The following is a 15,930-nucleotide window of genomic DNA, read 5'->3' on the forward strand; positions in this document are numbered from 1 at the left end:
TTTTCCTTTTCCTGTTTCTAGGTGTCTGTTCTCTGTGGCTCCTGCTTATTCCTTCCATCTGTCTTATCTCTCTGCCTCCCTCTCTTCCTGGCAGCCTACTGTTGTCATTCCAGGTTTGCGTTTCCCTGTTTGTTTGTTTTCCGAGGCATGCATTTCTCCGTTTATTTTCTTCTCGTCGGCTCTATCTCCACAACCGTCCCCGCCACCCTCGGGTTCCCTGGGCACCCTCTCTCCCCATCTGGAGCAGGAGACCTAGGGAAATCCCCACGGAACCCAGCTCCTAAAAGGGTGTTTCAGGCAATGAGAGAAGCCTGTATTCCCGGGGCCCCTCCCAGAGCAGGAATCTGGGGCCCAGGACGGGTGCCAGCCACACCCACGGTATAATTAGGGAGAGGGAAAAGGAGGGGGCGAGTCCCCGGGGGGAGGGTGGGGAAGTTTCCGGGCTCTCCGAGGTTAAAAGGGAAGGCCCGGCCAGGGGTCCCTGGGCAGAGAATCCTGGCGGCCCTCACGGCAGGGCGGAGGAACTTCTGGGTCTCCACTCTCCTTACCCTCGGCGACTCCCAGGTGAGGTGGGATGCGCTGCACTCTGGTTGGGGAGCCTCGAATAGCGGGCAAGAGCCCTGCTGGAGTCTCGATTTCCCTCCAGACCCCCCGCCCCCCTCTGCTTGTGAAGGAGGGCGAAAGCCCTGCTGGCCGCCGGGGCTGTCCTGGCCGGGAGCGCGCCCCTCTTGGGAGTAGGGAGGGCAGGAGGGCGCAGCAGGGGGCATCATTAGGATAACTGCTCCGTTACCAGCAGAAGTTGCCCCTCCGCCCGCCCCTGAGGTTGTGGGTCGTGGGTTACACGGGTCCCCGCGGGCTGGGGTGGCCCAAGTTCGGCGGACGGCCACGGCGGGTTGAGGGTCTCTGTTAGGACATCTGTTTTAACCCGTCCCCTGCCTCCCCCCACCCCGAGCCCAGATCCTGGCCATGACACTCCAACACCTCTACCTCTCCGCCGCCTCTGGCGCCCGGGCCCCGGCGACGCTGCTGCTGCCGCTACTGATGGCGCAACTGTGGGGTGAGGCGGGGGTCAGGGCTCGGAGGGAGGCGCGGAGACCCGGGGCGCAGGGAGAGTGAGCTCTCTCCACCAACCCCCGCACTCCGCTCCGGTCCTTGGGACCCCGCCCCAAGCCAGCCCCGCCCCCATCTAGCTCCGCCCCGGGTGCCGCGTCCCCGCCCAGGCCGCGCCCCTCACACCTCCCGCATCCTCTCTCCCCCCTTTGCCTCCCCTCGTCCTTTCCTCGCCTCTAACTGCACCGAGTGCTAATCCCATCCCCTCGCTCTGCTCCTTTTGTCCCGGTCCCTTCGTACTCCGCCCTGTGTTACCCCGAGCCTGGCCGTATCGCTCTCCGTCTTGGCCCATTTCCCAGCACCTTGCGTTATTCCCACACCTACTCCGCACCTGCCCCGCCCCGCATTCTCCACGCCCCCTTCCGTCCCTGCCCCTTCAGACCCACCCGTTGGGTCCCTTCTCCTCCCTTACTGTCCCCGCCTTCTTCCCCTTCCACGCCGTTTTTCTTCGCCCACTTCCTTTAGGTTCCATCGGGACCCCCCTCCCCACCCCCGCGCACACTTTCCACCTTCTCCCGGGTTCTGGCGGCCGCCCTCACCCTCACCCCCACCCCGCTCCGTCCCGTGGCCGCGCACGGACCCCAGAACCAGCCCTGCCTGCTCTGATCGCCACCTGCTTTCTCCAGCTGCTGAGGCGATGTTCCCCCCAAACGACACAGCTTCTAACCTCGAGGCCTCTGGCGCCTCGTGCGCGCGCGGCTCACAGCCCTGGCACGTCTCGCTCTTCAATGGCCTCTCGTTCCACTGCGCGGGTGTCCTGGTGGACAAGAGTTGGGTGCTCACCGCCGCGCACTGCGGGAACATCAAGTAGGGGAGCTCTTGGGGGGCGCCACGGAGGTCGCTGTGGAGGCGGGCCCCGGGGAGGGGTGGGAAGGGCTGGGGCACTCGAGGGTGTGGAACTCTCCCAGTTCCCTGTGGGGTCAGTTCTGGGGGTGTTCCTGCGAGGAGAGATGGGGCTGCGCTGTGGCCGCCAGAGGGCGGTGTGGTCCTCAGCATTTCTAGGCCCATCCATCACCCCTGTCCACCTGATTCTCCTTGAGGTCCATTTAGGTGTAGGTGGTTGTGTGCAACAGACAGAAGTCAAGCTCTGGTGTGGTTAGGAATTTCAAACTCAAAGAAATTTTTCATTTCACGAGTCTCTACTGAGGGAGGCGGGAAAGGATAGCTTACCAGGTAGACCCCCAGTAGAGGTCAGGAACCCAGACATCTGATTGTTCCTCCCCATGTCCTAAGCATTCAGGTCCCCAGTTCTCCTCTCCACTCACTCTTGCTTCAGACCAGGAGTCTGAGCCCCCAGTCCCCTCCTCTCTCAGGCCCAGGAGTCCCAGCCCCTTCTAGGATCCAGGTGTCTACCTTCACCCCACTGCCTGTACCCTCCTTCCCAGGGACTCGGGGTCTATTTTCGGTCTAAACAAAGGCTTAGCCTCCATATGGCTCTTCCGTCCTTAGGCAGCTGTGGGCTCGAGTTGGAGATGACCACCTGCTGCTTCTCCAGGGTGAGCAGCTCCGCAGAACCACGCTCTCTGTTATGCACCCCAAATACCACCAGGGCTCAGGTCCCATCCTGCCAAGGCGGACGGATGAGCATGACCTCATGTTAATGAAGCTGAGAAGGCCAGTGGTGCTCGGGTCTCGTATCCGGACCCTGCGCCTGCCCTACCGCTGTTCCCAGCCCAGGGACGAGTGCCAGGTCGCTGGCTGGGGCACCACAGCCACCCGGAGAGGCAAGAGCTGGGGGTCCTGCATCTTGGGAAAGAGGGGCTGGGGAACAGAACTTCTGGGTATGAGGTATGGGGTCCTGGACTCCTGGGTCTGTGGGAGGAGGGCCTGGGGGCCCGGGATAGGAATAGTCGGGGTGTCTGGACTCCTGGGTCCTGGAGCTGGGGTGGGATTCCGGGACAAGCTGGTGTTTTCTCCCATTAGTGAAGTACAACAGGGGCCTGAGCTGCTCCAGGGTCACTATCCTGAGCCAGAGAGAGTGTGAGGTCTTCTACCCTGGCGTACTCACCGACAACATGATGTGTGCAGGACTGGACCAAGGCCAGGACCCTTGCCAGGTAGGGACCGCCCCGGGAGGGTCTCTGGCTCATGGGAGCGAGCACAGGGAGGTTATGGGAAAGTAGATGATGCACCCTTGTCCTCAACCCCACAGCCACCCAGCCACACATCATCCCCATGTCCAACACTCTCCCATGCCGACCTCGACTTCCTCCCTGTCAACAGTAGTATGTCCAAACCTATATAAACATTGTATGAGGCCCTGGACGGTTTGGCTCAGCGGTTGGAGCTTCGGCCTGCGGTACAGAGAGACCCGGGTTCGGTTCCCACTAAGGGCACATACCTCGGTTGCAGTTAGTCCCCGGCCCTGGTTGGTCGTGCGGGTGGCAGCCACTCGATGTGTCCCTTTCACATCGATGTTTCTCTCTCTCTCTCTCTTCCTCTCTCTCCCTCCCGCTCTGTCTGAACAAAAAATGGAAAAATATCCTCGGGTAGGATAAAAAAAACAAAACAAAAAAAAAAACATTGTATGAGTTTATTGGAGTGAGCATACTGAGGACATGCCTGGAAGCGTGATCTCCACGGGTTGAGAAAATGCTCTGGAGAACTGCAGATTGGCAGTTTATTTCACACACTCAGAGTCCAAGGAGAGACGTAAGGAGGATTCCATGAAATTCACTGGTGGTGGATGAAGGAGGCAGGAGAAAGTAAATGGGGACATGTCTAGAACTGGATACAAAGTTACATGGGGAGCTCCATACTTCTCCTGCCGTGGTGGGTACGGGATCGTCAACCTCTCGCATTCACAGTAAGTGGTGCATCAATGGCATGCGGGCCACAGGACAGGGAGGACGTCTGTGGTCTTGACCTGGCTCCAGCCCTTTGCCTCCGAGGGGTTTGGAAAAGGAGATGACTCACATTTCAAAGGCATGTTATCGCAGACACATAACAACCACGGCCAGGGTTTGACTGAGGTACAGATTGACCTTTGCAGCAGAAGCTGTAGGCCTAGGACGTGAAGACCCGCTAGGAACGGCCCAGTTAGAAATTTGTGATCAGACCATCCCGTGAGGTTCCTTTCGGTCTCTGTGCGAGTCAGTCTGTCCTGTAGCCCTGTGAGCGCGTCGGGTTTGCTCCTTAGCCCCGTTCTCATTCACATCCCCACATCCCACTCTGCCTCCTTGGGCTCATCTTCTCATGCCCAACACGGTCTCCAGCACTACCCCTTCCCATGCCATCCTGAACTTCATTCCCATCCTCAAGCCATGCTTCAGCCCCCACCCCAACTTTCTCTGTAGATCCAACTCCCTCCCCTTACCTGGCAGGAGCTGGACCTCAGCCCTATCACACACATCTCCATTCTCATTGCCTGATTCAACACCGAAAACCCAAGGCCAACTCCACCCCATCCCACTACACATCATGTCTAATTCGAACCCCACCCCAACCTCATCTCTAGGCCAGCTCCCTATTCCCCCATCACTACCTCAGACCCCCAAGCAGCTGCCCTCACATTGGTGTGTGATGTTGATCTCTCCTTCCTCCTACCCCCAGAGTGACTCCGGTGGCCCTCTGGTCTGTGATGAGACCCTGCAGGGCATCCTTTCCTGGGGTGTCTACCCCTGCGGCTCTGCTCAGCACCCAGCTGTCTACACACAGATCTGCAAATACACTTCCTGGATCGAGAAAACCATTCGCTCCAACTGACCCACCAGTCCCAAGACTCCTTCACCATCTGCCATCCTTCCTGTACAGTCGCTGGGCTCAGCCCTGGCCCCGTTCAAACCTCAGCCATCCACCCTTGCCAGCAAACACCTCTCCTCTTCCCTCCTGTCCCTGATGGAGTGCAGAAAGTGGGGGCAAGTCCTTTTCACGAGGGGCCAGGAAGCCAGTGCTCACCCAGTCTATGAGAGAAGTTCTCAGTCCCCCAGTCCGGCTTCCTCTACCATTCTCTGCTGTGTGGCCTTGGCCAAGCTAGGAACCTCTCTGGGCCTTAGTTTCTTCCCCTGGAAAATGGAAACACAGAGTGCCTACCTCATCGATGTATTGTGGGGAGACTGATATAACGTGTGTGCGCACAGATCATTATGGTAATTCTCAGTAAAGCCTTCCACAGTGGGTGGTGAGCTCTGACTAAATGTTATTTGGTGTCACGATCTGTGAACAGGTCCTGGTGACTACATGTGTGACTGTGTCCTGGGGAGAAAAGCACAGGAGTAGTCCCCAGTCCTACCCCCCACACCATCCCCATCTTCATTCCTCAGGGCTGATGGGAAAATCACATTTTCACCCACCTCAGAAGTTCTATGAAGCACTGATGAACCACTTCCTCCTTCCCTCCCACTGTTTCCCACATCTGGGTCCACCCAACACCAGTTGGTCCTGTCCCAGCAGGAGCTGGGTCGGCTCTGAGTCATCTGGTACCTTCTCTACCTTCCTGGGGCCACTGCAACCCAAGGGACCTCACTGTGCCTTCATCCCAGCCTCTAAGACCAGAGGAACTTTCCTCACCTCAGGTGTTAAGTTCATGCAAAGAAACCCTCTGAAATTTAGGGGACATTTTCCTGTTTGTTTGTTAGATCCATCAGCATGCCTTCACCAAACAAGAGCTGCAACCCCAGCTCCCCACGTCTTCATTCTCATCCCTCATCCAACCCCCATAGCCCGGGACCAACTCCACCCCCACCCCCATCCCAAAATGTATTTGGCATTTTGCTCTGAAAATGTGGAAGAGGGGTTCATTTCCTCTCTCTGAAACTGTCTCCGTGTAAATATTCCAAATATGCTGGAGGAATGGGGTCGGGGGAGTTATACACAGAATCCAGGCAAAGCTAACAATTGTTCTTGCCTCCCCACTTAGCCTGGATTTTGGAGAGGTAACTTAAGCTGACCATCTGCACAATAGGAAATTTTCCATCCAGTTCAGGTTCTTGTTTTCCCCATTGAAACACCAACGTATTGAGCATGTATTATACAGCAGGCCCCGCGCTGGGCTGGGAACACAGCCATGCCTACAAGGTCCCTGCCCTCACACAATACTGGTGCACAGTCCCTTCCATTGACCCTTCCCCCACCCCCATTAGAACACCCAGGGAACATTGATGAAACATATCAGCTGAGTTTGTTATGCCAGGATCAGAACAAAGGTGAGTGGGGACTCAAAAACTCAGTTCATTTTTTAAGACAATTCACCGGTTTCTCCAGTCATGACACAAGTGTTTATTGAACCCTGTCCTGCGTCAGTTCCTAGAGATGAATCAGACTGGGCCCTACCCTCAGAGAGCTGCTAGTCAGGTCAAGGAGACAGGTAAGCCTTGCATTCCTGGCATTCAGGTCTCCACGCAAAGGTCACCTCCTCAGTGATGCCCTCCAGGATTGCCCTAGCTAAAGTCTCCCCTCCAACCAAGTCACCAATATATTGTTTTGTTTATGTTCTTTTTTAGCACTTGTTATAGTAGAAACAATCTTATTTATTTGTTTACTCCATAATGATCTGTCCCCTTCCTCCTCCCACCCAGTCCATGAGGGCAAGAACTCTGATTTATTCACTGTGGTTTTCTAAGCATCTGGTACACTACCCAGCACACAGAAATCATTCAATACATTGTTGACTTTAAATATAAACTAATCATGCTCTAACAGAAAGAGGTACAGTGTACCTGACGGAGGAACCAAGGACTCTTCCTGAAGGAGTCAGAAAAGTCTTCTCAGATGAGGAAGCATAGCTTTGGGGTTTTAAAGAATAAGTAGGAGTTCACCAGTTAGAGTGGAAATGTATTTCTATTACTTACTGTGTGACCTTGAAGAAATTACTTGAATGCTTTACCTCCATTTCCCAACCTTGTTCCTGTGAAATTGAGATGGAAAAGACTCTTATGAGAAGTCAATGAGAACAAACAGAATAAAGAATCCACAAGGGTAGCTATCGAGATGTTCTTAAAGCAGTTGGTATGGCACGTAGTGGGTATGCAGTCCTTGGTCTGAAGACCTGCTTGTCTGGAGAGGGGGTAAGATGACTCCAGTCATGGGGGACAGTGCAGGGCTCTGTAGGAGATGGACAGACAGGTTTTTGGAAATGTGCCAGACACCACCATGCTTCGGAAGTGTGAATTTACTAGCCCCCTACCACCCTGGTTACTATTGCCTCTTAATAGATGGAGCAACAGGGGGAGGTGACATGCTCAAGTTCATACCCCGAATAATTTCCAGCACTGAGACTTGGGATCAGGTGGTCCAAGTCCAGAACTCATGCTCCAAACTCCTATACCATTGTGAGGACACATCAAAAGGAGCACAGACCCTGTTTGTTCACCAGGCTTGCAGCAAGTGGAAGAGGCTGTGAGTGCTCAGGGGAGGAAATAATGGAGTCTGCTTGGAGAAATCAGAGAAGACTTCCTGTAGGAGGGGGTAATTAGATTGGGTCTTGAAGAATGCGTTCGAGTTCACCAGGAAAAGAAGGATCTGGAGAAAAACATTCACTCATTTAATTAACATATTCTAAAACCTCCCGGAACCCAGCCTGAACTGAGTGATTCTGGGGACACTAAGATGAGTTAGACCTGGGTTTGGCCCTTCCTGGTCTCCTCATCTGATGAGGAGGCGCGTGGGGGGGAGGGATGCAGCAAGAATGAGGTGATGGGAAAGAGATGGATGAGAAAAAAACGAGAGAATGTTCTCTGGATTTAGTCAAGATCTGGTGGTAATAAGAGAAAAGGAAGAGGGGAACAGTGCTAGGTTCCAGGCAGGTTGGCCACCTGGTCCTTGTGGCGCTGAGGATGTGAGGAAGGGAGCTCAGAGGTAGGTTATGACGAGTGTGAGTTAATCCAGTTGGGACTATGTTTCTCGAACACCTGTGGTCTCTGCCTCTCTCTCTCTCTCTCTCTCTCTCTCTCTCTCTCTCTCTGAGTGTATATGTGTGTGTGTGTGTGTGTGTGTGTGTGTGTCTATCTCTCTATTATTTCTTTCTCTTTCCCCACCTCAGCCACATTCTGTCTCCCTGTGTGGTTTCTTCCCTCTAAGTCCTAGATCCTTCCTCCACGTCTGCCCTGATTTCTGAGCAGTGCTCCTGTACCTTGTTCCCAGCTCACCACAGCTTCATTCAAGATCAACTTGCTGCCCTGGCTGATTTGGCTCAGCGGTTAGAGCGTCGGCCTGCGGTCCAGAGAGACCCTGGTTCAGTTCCCGCTAAGGGCATGTACCTCGGTTGCAGTTTGTCCCCGGCCCTGGTTGGGTTGTGCAGGTGGCAACCACTTGATGTGTCCCTTTCACATCGATGTTTCTCTCTCTCTCTCTCTCTCTCTCTTTCTCTCTCTCCCTCTCTCTCTCTCCCTCTCTCCCTCCCTCCCACTCTATCTGAACAACAACAAAACAAAAAACAAAAAAAAATGTCCTCAGGTGAGGATAAAACAAACAAACAAACAAAAAAAAAAACGGATCGACTTGCTTCCACCCAGGACCCCGCCTTAGGGATCTTCTTCCTCACCTTCTTCCTCCTCTCGGCCACAGAATACCCTCTGTCTAGATCCTGCATGCAGAGGGCATGGGGAATGAGGGTTCCTCGTCTTTGAAGACACCCAGGAGGATTCCATTTTCTGGCCGACCATCCCCATGCTGTCAACCCCTGGCCTGGCAGCACTCACCTTGTCCAGACAGGCGGTTCCCCTGCGTGGCCGCCTTCTCAGGGCCTTCAGTCAAGGCCCCAGGAATCCTCCTCCTCCAGTGACATTTTTTTAGCCCTAATTCATCACAGGGAGGAGGAAGGAGATGGCATGGCTTACCATAAAGAAGCAGGGATACCAGAGCCAGACTCCAGGACCCAGGCACCCAGAGGTCATGAAGCTGAGTTTCTTCTGCGCTCTGCTTTCTCTCTGGGCAGCAGGTGAGGCTCCTCGGTCCATCCTGCCCACCCCGCGGCCCCTGTATGGCCTCAGCCTCCTCTCCACCTCACCCTTTGCACCCCCAACTTCTGTCTCTGCCCTCTAGGCTTCTCAGCATCTCTCCAGCCCTCCCAACTTGCTCTTCACTGACCCCTCTGCCTCTCACCTGCCCCCAGGGAGCAGCTGGGCAGACACCAGAGCCATCGGGGCTCAGGAATGCCACCCCAACTCCCAGCCCTGGCAGGCCGGCCTCTTCTACCACACGCGCAACCCCTACAACTTGTTATGCGGGGCGGTCTTAATCGGTGACCGCTGGCTGCTCACAGCTGCCCACTGCCATAAGCCGTGAGTAACCACGCTGGGGAGGGGGTGGGGGTAAGGGAAGGGTGAGGGGGGCAAGGGTCTTTGGTAGAGGAGGAAGGGATCTGTAGGCAAGAAGCGCTGAGCCTCTGTTTCTGTTCCCAGAAGTTCAACTCAAAATTACCAAGAATCCAGTTTTCCTAATTCTGGGTGGTTTTTTTGTTTGTTTGTTTTGTTTTGTTTATCCTCACCCGAGGACATTTTCCCATTTTTTTGTTCAGGTAGAGTGGGAGGGAGAGAGAGAGAAACATCGATGTGAAAGGGACACATCGAGTGGCTGCCACCCGCACCACCGACCAGGGCCGGGGACAAACTGCAACCGAGGTACATGCCCTTAGCGGGAACCGAACCCGGGTGTCTCGGGACCGCAGGTCAACGCTCTAACCGCTGAGCCAAACTGGCCAGGGCTAATTCTGGGTTTTAAATAATCTGGTTCTAAGGGTCTAAGATTTGAAATTTACACTCTTAGAATTCTAAATTCTCACGCAAAATAACCCAGAATTGTAGACTCCGAAAATCTTAGATCCATGAGATGCTACATCAGCCTCAGAGAATTCTGGAATCTTAGGAGACCACAGCAACACTGCCAATGAAATAGAACACTAACTATGCAAGTTTTAGGTTTTCTAGTCGACACGTTGCAAAAGTAAAAGATAAACAAGAATATTTAATTTTAATAATAGATTTAACTTTATATACTCAAAATATTATGTTAACTTGTAATCAATGTTTAAATCTCTATGAACGTTGTAGTTTACTCTTTTTTGTGTAACCCTTTGAAATTCTGTATTTTAGAAGGACGACACATTTCAGTTTGAACGAACCACATTTCAAGTGCTCAACAATGATACTAGATAGAGAAATCTTAGAGTCTTAGAATCTTATATTGAGTATTCTGGCTAGGTTCATCAACTGTAGTTGAACATAGTCCTAGAATACTGTGATTAGTGAAATTCCAGAATCTCGAACCAAGAAAATTCCAGAAGGTCGTACTCATAAACACCTAGAATTTGGTGGATTTAATATCCCAGAATGCTATCATTTCAGATGCCTAAAATTCCCAAAGTTTTAATTCAGACAATTCTCGAGTCTCCAACTATTTGAATCCTAGACGTTTAAATTACCAAAATGATATATTTGTAGAATTCTAGAATGATTTTCTCATCAGATTGTCCCAAAACTATCAGAATTCTAGGCTTATTAAGTCTTAGATTTAATTCAGATCATTTTTAAAACGCTAGAATTTTTTGATCTACAGAAATCTAGAACATTATGATCTTGGATTCATAAAATTCTAGAACCTGAATCTAATAGAATTCTAGAATTTGTGGATTTCTAGGGTGCTCAGTCCTAGAATACTAGAGTTTAGACTCTGGGCTTGCTAATAGCATTGCTACAGGATGCTATGTGGGAATTTCCCATCATGCATTGCTCCATGATGAGGCCTCTTTCAGCTCAAGGTCTGTACACCCGGTTAGAAGAGCAATGTTCAGATTGCAGCCCCAGAGACAAAAAAAAAGGAGAAAAGAAAAGAAGAGATATGGAGGTAGAAAGAATTCAGGAGCAAGGATGAATTTGGGTGGAGGAGAGGCTAATTTTCCAGATACAGAGCAGAGACAACACGGTGACAGAAAAGCACAGAGACAGAAATAACCTCATACTCCTCTAACCCAGAGTTCTCAGTCATTAGCCTGGTTCCTAATGTGAGAGGTCAGATGCTGGGAGGTGGACATGTCGACCTCCACAAGGTGTCCAGCTGTCCAGGGCATGGACCCAGAACAGAACAAGTAAACTAGAACCCTAGTGAGAAAGCTCGAGGTTAGACCTCACGAGGAAATGCATTGAGGGGTGACAGGTATGGCAGACAGGACATGCCTGAGGCCACAGATGACCCCGAAGTTGGGATTTTCCATATCCCATCACCCTCCATACATACATACACACTGGAGCACACACAGAGCCACTCCCCACAGAATCCACCAGACCTGTGGAGGCAGCGGTGAGGCTGTTTATGTGTTGTAGGTGGAGCCCTCCATGTGTGTACATGGTTCCAGGTCATCAGCAAGACTCCAGGTGGGGCAAGGAAGAAGGAGGCTCAGTTGGCATGGACTTAGAAAAGGGGTGAGCTCTTGGGGGAGAACTAGAAAAGCAGAGGCAGACAAAGGAATGGAGTGGGAATCAGGGGCCCAGAGAGGGTGTGTGCCTTGCTTAAAATCACACAGCACTCTTGGATCACACATATAATGGGTGCCCAGAGAGGATATGTAGCTTGTGGAGAGTCACACCACACCCTGGAGGACATTCATCTTGACACCCGGGGCTTGTTCCAGCAGGTATCTGTGGGTCCGTCTTGGAGAGCACCACCTCTTGAAAAGGGAGGGTCCAGAGCAGCTGTTTCGGGTTACAGACTTCTTTCCCCACCCTGGGTTCAAGAAGAACTTCAGTGCCCAAGACCACAATAATGACATCATGCTGATCCGTCTGCCCAGGAAGGCACGCCTGGGACCTGCTGTGCAGCCCCTCAACTTCAGCCACACCTGTGTCTCCCCAGGCACCCAGTGCCTCATCTCAGGCTGGGGGTCCGTGTCCAGCCACAAGGGTACAGTCTTGCTCATTACACGCTCTTGTAAGCCTCATGTTGAATGTCTATATCCCTCCTCCTTCTGTTTCTGCCTTTTCGTCTCTATCCTCTATTGATCTATCTATCTATCCACCCATATATTTCTCGCTCTTCCTCCCTCTCTCCCTCTTCATATACATGTTTCTCTTTCATGCTATGATTCTGTCTCTTTGTGACTGTCTCTTGTTTTCATCTTTTTTTTAAAATGGTATTTATTTATTTAATAAATTAATTAAAATTTGTATCTTTATTGTTGAATGTATTACAGATGTTCCTCATTTCCCCCCATTGATCCCCTGCTCCCACTCCCGCCCCCCTCCTGCCTTTTCCCACACTGTTGTCTGTGTCCATTGGTTATGCATATAAGTTCTTTGGTTTATTTCTTCCCAACCCCCAACCCCCTTCTCTTTGAGGTTTGTCAGTCTAGCAACCAATTTGTTCTTCTTAATCCCTTCACCTTTTTCACCCATTCCCTCAAACCCCCTCCCATCTGGCAACTAACAAAATGTTCTCTGTTATCTATGAGAATGTTTCTGTTCTGCCTGTTCATTTTGTTTGTGGATTCCATTGTCGATAGATATGTATTCACTGCCATTTTGTTTGTTCATATATTTTATCTTTTCTTCAAAAAGATTCTTCAACATTTCATATGATAATGGTTTGGTGGTGATGAACTTTAACTTTTTCTTGTCTGGGAAACTCTTTATATGGCCATTGATTGTAAATGACAGCTTTGCAGGATAGAGTAATCTTGGTTGTAGGTTCTTGCTTTTCATCACTCTGAATATTTCTTGCCAATCCCTTCTGGCCTGCAAAGTTTCTTTTGAGAAATCAGCTGACAGTCTTATGGGAACTCCCTTGTAAGTAACTAACTGCTTTTCTCTTACTGCTTTTAAAATTCTCTCTTTGGCCCTGGCCGGTTTGGCTCAGCGGTTAGAGCGTTGGCCTGCGGTCCAGAGAGACCCGGGTTCGGTTCCCGCTAAGGGCACGTACTTCGCTTGCAGTTTGTCCCCGGCCCTGGTTGGTCGTGCGGGTGGCAGCCACTCGATGTGTCCCTTCACGTCGATGTTTCTCTTTCTCTCTCCCTTCTTCTCTCTCTCCCTCCTACTCTATCTGTACAAAAAAAAATGGAAAATATCCTCGGGTGAGGATAAAAAAAAAAAAAAAAGATTCTCTCTTTGTCTTGAACCTTTTGCATTTTGTTGATGATGTGTCTTGGTGTGGGCCTCTTGGGGTTCATCTTGGTTGGGACTCTTTGTGTTTCCTGGACTTGTCTGTCTGTTTCCTTCACCAAGTTAGGGAATTTTTCTGCCATTATTGTTTCAAATAGGTTTTTGATTTCTTGTTCGCTCTCTTCTCCTTCTGGCACCCCCAATATGCAAATATTGGCACGCTTGAAGTTGTCCCAGAGGCTCCTTACACTACCCTCATTTTTTTGTATTCTTTTTTCTTTTTGCTGTTCTGATTGGGTGTTTTTTGCTTTCTTACATTCCAAATTGATGGTTTGCTTCTTGGTTTTGCCTACTCTACTATTGAATCTGTGTAAATTATTCTTTATTTCAGTTAATGCCTCCTTCATTTCTGACTGTGCGTCCTTCATTTCTGACTGGTCCTTTTTTATGCTCTTGAGACCCTTACTAAGTTCGCTGAGGTTCTCACTAAGTTCACTGAGCATCCTTATAAGCAGTATTTTGAACTCAGCATCTGTTAGGTTGCTTATCTCCATTTTGCTTAGGTATTTTTCTGGAATTTTGTTCTGTTCTTTCATTTGGGACCTGTTTCTTTGTCTCCTCATTTTGGCGGCCTCTCTGTGTTTGTTTCTGTGTATTACTTAATGAGAGGTATGGGGCTAGCTGAGACCAGATGCTGCTTGTTTGAAAGAATTTAGGAAAACCTGAAGCAGGATCCAAGACAGGCCAATCCTATGGTAAAGCAACTGGCAACAGCTTGGGTGGGCCTGAAAGTTGGGTGGGGCGGGGCCTCAGGGAATCACCAGGGCTGGGCAACCAGTGTGAGCCAGGTTGCTGGAGTCCCAGGTATGGCGGCTGTCTGCTGCCCCAGGGAAGGGCTCACCAAAGGAGCAAAGGCCTCTGACAGCACAGAAACCCCCCTCTCCAGCCCTCGCTCCAATGCCAAACAGCTCAATTCTTCCCTGTATGTCTCTGGTGCCCCTTGAGCTGCCTCCCCTCCAAGCTTAGAGGGAGAGAGTCCGATAAGTCCGTGCGCAGGTCCTTTAAGAGGAGCTGCCTGGGGCTCCAGCCACCTCAGCCTCCCTGAGCCTCAGTTCCTGCTGGTTTTACAGCCAGAAGATATGGGGACTCTCTTCCTGGCACTGGAACCCTGAGTGGGACGGGGACCCCTCTGTCCTCAGGGAGGACCTTCCCAGCCAAAGTGTCCCCCTAATTTTTATCTGCCACACATGGGTGTGGGACCAACCCGTCTGCCTCCGGCCCTCCTACCAGTCTCGATGTGGCTGCTTCTTTAATTCCATAGTTGTAGGACTTCCGTCCAGCTTGATTTCAGGCAGTTTTGAATGATGGTTGTTCTGTAGTTTAGTTGTAATTTTGATGCGGTTGTGGGAGGACACGATACCCTGTTTATCTACGCCCCGGAAGTCCCGTCTAGGTGAATCTTATACTGTGGTTCTATGGATTCTCTTTAAGAAATGGTGTGTGTGTGTGTGTGTGTGTGTGTGTGTGTGTGTGTGTGCTGAGTGAGATGGTTACAGATGCTGACTGTTTATGACCTCCTTCCTCAACAGTGCAGTTTCCACTCACGCTGCAGTGTGCCAACATCAGCATCCTGGAGCCTAGACTCTGCCATGAGGCGTATCTATTCCAATTCTCCAAGCACATGCTCTGTGCCGGCCTATGGGAAGGGGGTCGGGGTGCCTGTCAGGTGAGACCTGCTCTGGGGCAGAGGAGCAGGCTGGATATCCTGCTGGCATGCCTGGGTCCTGGGTCCTGGGTCCTGGGAGAGGATGGGACCAGCACCAGGATTTCTGGATCTAAAAAAGGAGGGAACTGGGGGCCAGACTCTAAGTCCTGGGGAAGAGGGTGCTAGGAACGCAGAATGCTGGGTCCAGAATGCTGAGAGGTGAAGGCTATGAGCTTTTACTCCTGGGTCTGAGGGAGGAGGGACTAGAGACTTAGACATCCGGGTGTCAGGGGAGTTAGAAACTGGGGGTCCCAGGGAGGAAGGAAGTGGTCTGTGTAATGTCATAATTAGACTGGTCTAACAGTTTCTCTGCTCTTCTCTCACGCACAGGGTGACTCTGGGGGCCCGCTGGTTTGCCATGGGACTCTGGCTGGTGTGGTGTTGGGGGGTTCGGAGCCCTGCTCCGGACCACGGCACCCTGCCGTCTATAGCAGCGTCTGCCACTATGTGCACTGGATCAGAAAGACGATGAAGGAAAACTGAGGCCCGGTGCCTTGGACGAGCACATGAGGAGGGTGGGCGCAGGGTACGGTGCTCCAGCCTCAGTGGTCTCCATCCTTGGCCTCAGCTGTCCTGGAGAAGCCTTCTGGATATTTAGGCTCCACCCCCTGGGGATGGAGCAGGGAGACACTTCTACCTCAGTGGCTCAGACTGTGGGTTCACCGAGAACTGGCACTACCCAGGGGAACAGCATCACCTGGTGGCTCAGCCGCAGGCATGCACTCCACCAAATAGTCCCTCCCCTAGGAACTTTGCCCAATGAGACGTCCCCACTGGACTCCACCCCGTGTGTCCCCGCCTCCTCTGCAAGAGATGCAGCCCGGTGACGTCAGGGGCGCTATAGCCTCCCCCCCCTCCCCCCGTGGAAGCAGGCAGGGCCTGGCTCCGCCCCTCGAGGCCCCACTTCAGGCCTGTTTTGGGTTTGAATTTGGCTCTGGACCTTCTGAGAGAAGTTGAGGGGAGGGTCTCGATATCTTCAGATCCAATGGATGATTTTGCAATAAAAGTGGGGAGCCGTTTCTTCTTTCT

At 51.8% G+C, this 15,930-nt stretch overlaps 2 protein-coding genes across 2 annotated transcripts; both read left to right on the forward strand.

The window, feature by feature from the left end:
* Nucleotides 1-958: 958 nt before the first annotated feature.
* Nucleotides 959-4,815, forward strand: KLK10 (kallikrein related peptidase 10). The gene is made up of 5 exons (XM_036274085.1): nucleotides 959-1,057; nucleotides 1,737-1,917; nucleotides 2,560-2,834; nucleotides 3,034-3,167; nucleotides 4,663-4,815. Exons 1-5 carry the CDS (start codon nucleotides 967-969, stop codon nucleotides 4,813-4,815), a joined length of 834 nt encoding a protein of 277 aa, XP_036129978.1. The 5' UTR covers nucleotides 959-966.
* Nucleotides 4,816-8,871: 4,056 nt separating this feature from the next.
* Nucleotides 8,872-15,520, forward strand: LOC118638345 (kallikrein-9-like). Its single transcript, XM_036274092.1, has 5 exons — nucleotides 8,872-8,986; nucleotides 9,161-9,329; nucleotides 11,678-11,943; nucleotides 14,726-14,862; nucleotides 15,232-15,520. Exons 1-5 carry the CDS (start codon nucleotides 8,872-8,874, stop codon nucleotides 15,382-15,384), a joined length of 840 nt encoding a protein of 279 aa, XP_036129985.1. The 3' UTR covers nucleotides 15,385-15,520.
* The last annotated feature ends 410 nt before the right edge of the window (nucleotides 15,521-15,930 follow it).

The sequence above is a fragment of the Molossus molossus genome, unplaced genomic scaffold (genome assembly GCF_014108415.1).
Source record: "Molossus molossus isolate mMolMol1 unplaced genomic scaffold, mMolMol1.p scaffold_m16_p_21, whole genome shotgun sequence".
In the NCBI taxonomy this organism is placed as follows: domain Eukaryota; kingdom Metazoa; phylum Chordata; class Mammalia; order Chiroptera; family Molossidae; genus Molossus; species Molossus molossus.

Excerpts from the sequence above, each read along its gene's own strand:
- LOC118638345 (XM_036274092.1), top strand. The coding sequence starts at position 8,872 with ATGGCATGGCTTACCATAAAGAAGCAGGGATACCAGAGCCAGACTCCA. Across the intron at positions 8,987-9,160 it reads GCTTTCTCTCTGGGCAGCAG|GGAGCAGCTGGGCAGACACC; the intron begins GTGAGGCTCCTC and ends ACCTGCCCCCAG. Across the intron at positions 11,944-14,725 it reads GTCCGTGTCCAGCCACAAGG|TGCAGTTTCCACTCACGCTG; the intron begins GTACAGTCTTGC and ends CTTCCTCAACAG.
- KLK10 (XM_036274085.1), top strand. The coding sequence starts at position 967 with ATGACACTCCAACACCTCTACCTCTCCGCCGCCTCTGGCGCCCGGGCC. Across the intron at positions 1,058-1,736 it reads ACTGATGGCGCAACTGTGGG|CTGCTGAGGCGATGTTCCCC; the intron begins GTGAGGCGGGGG and ends TGCTTTCTCCAG. Across the intron at positions 2,835-3,033 it reads CACCACAGCCACCCGGAGAG|TGAAGTACAACAGGGGCCTG; the intron begins GCAAGAGCTGGG and ends TTCTCCCATTAG.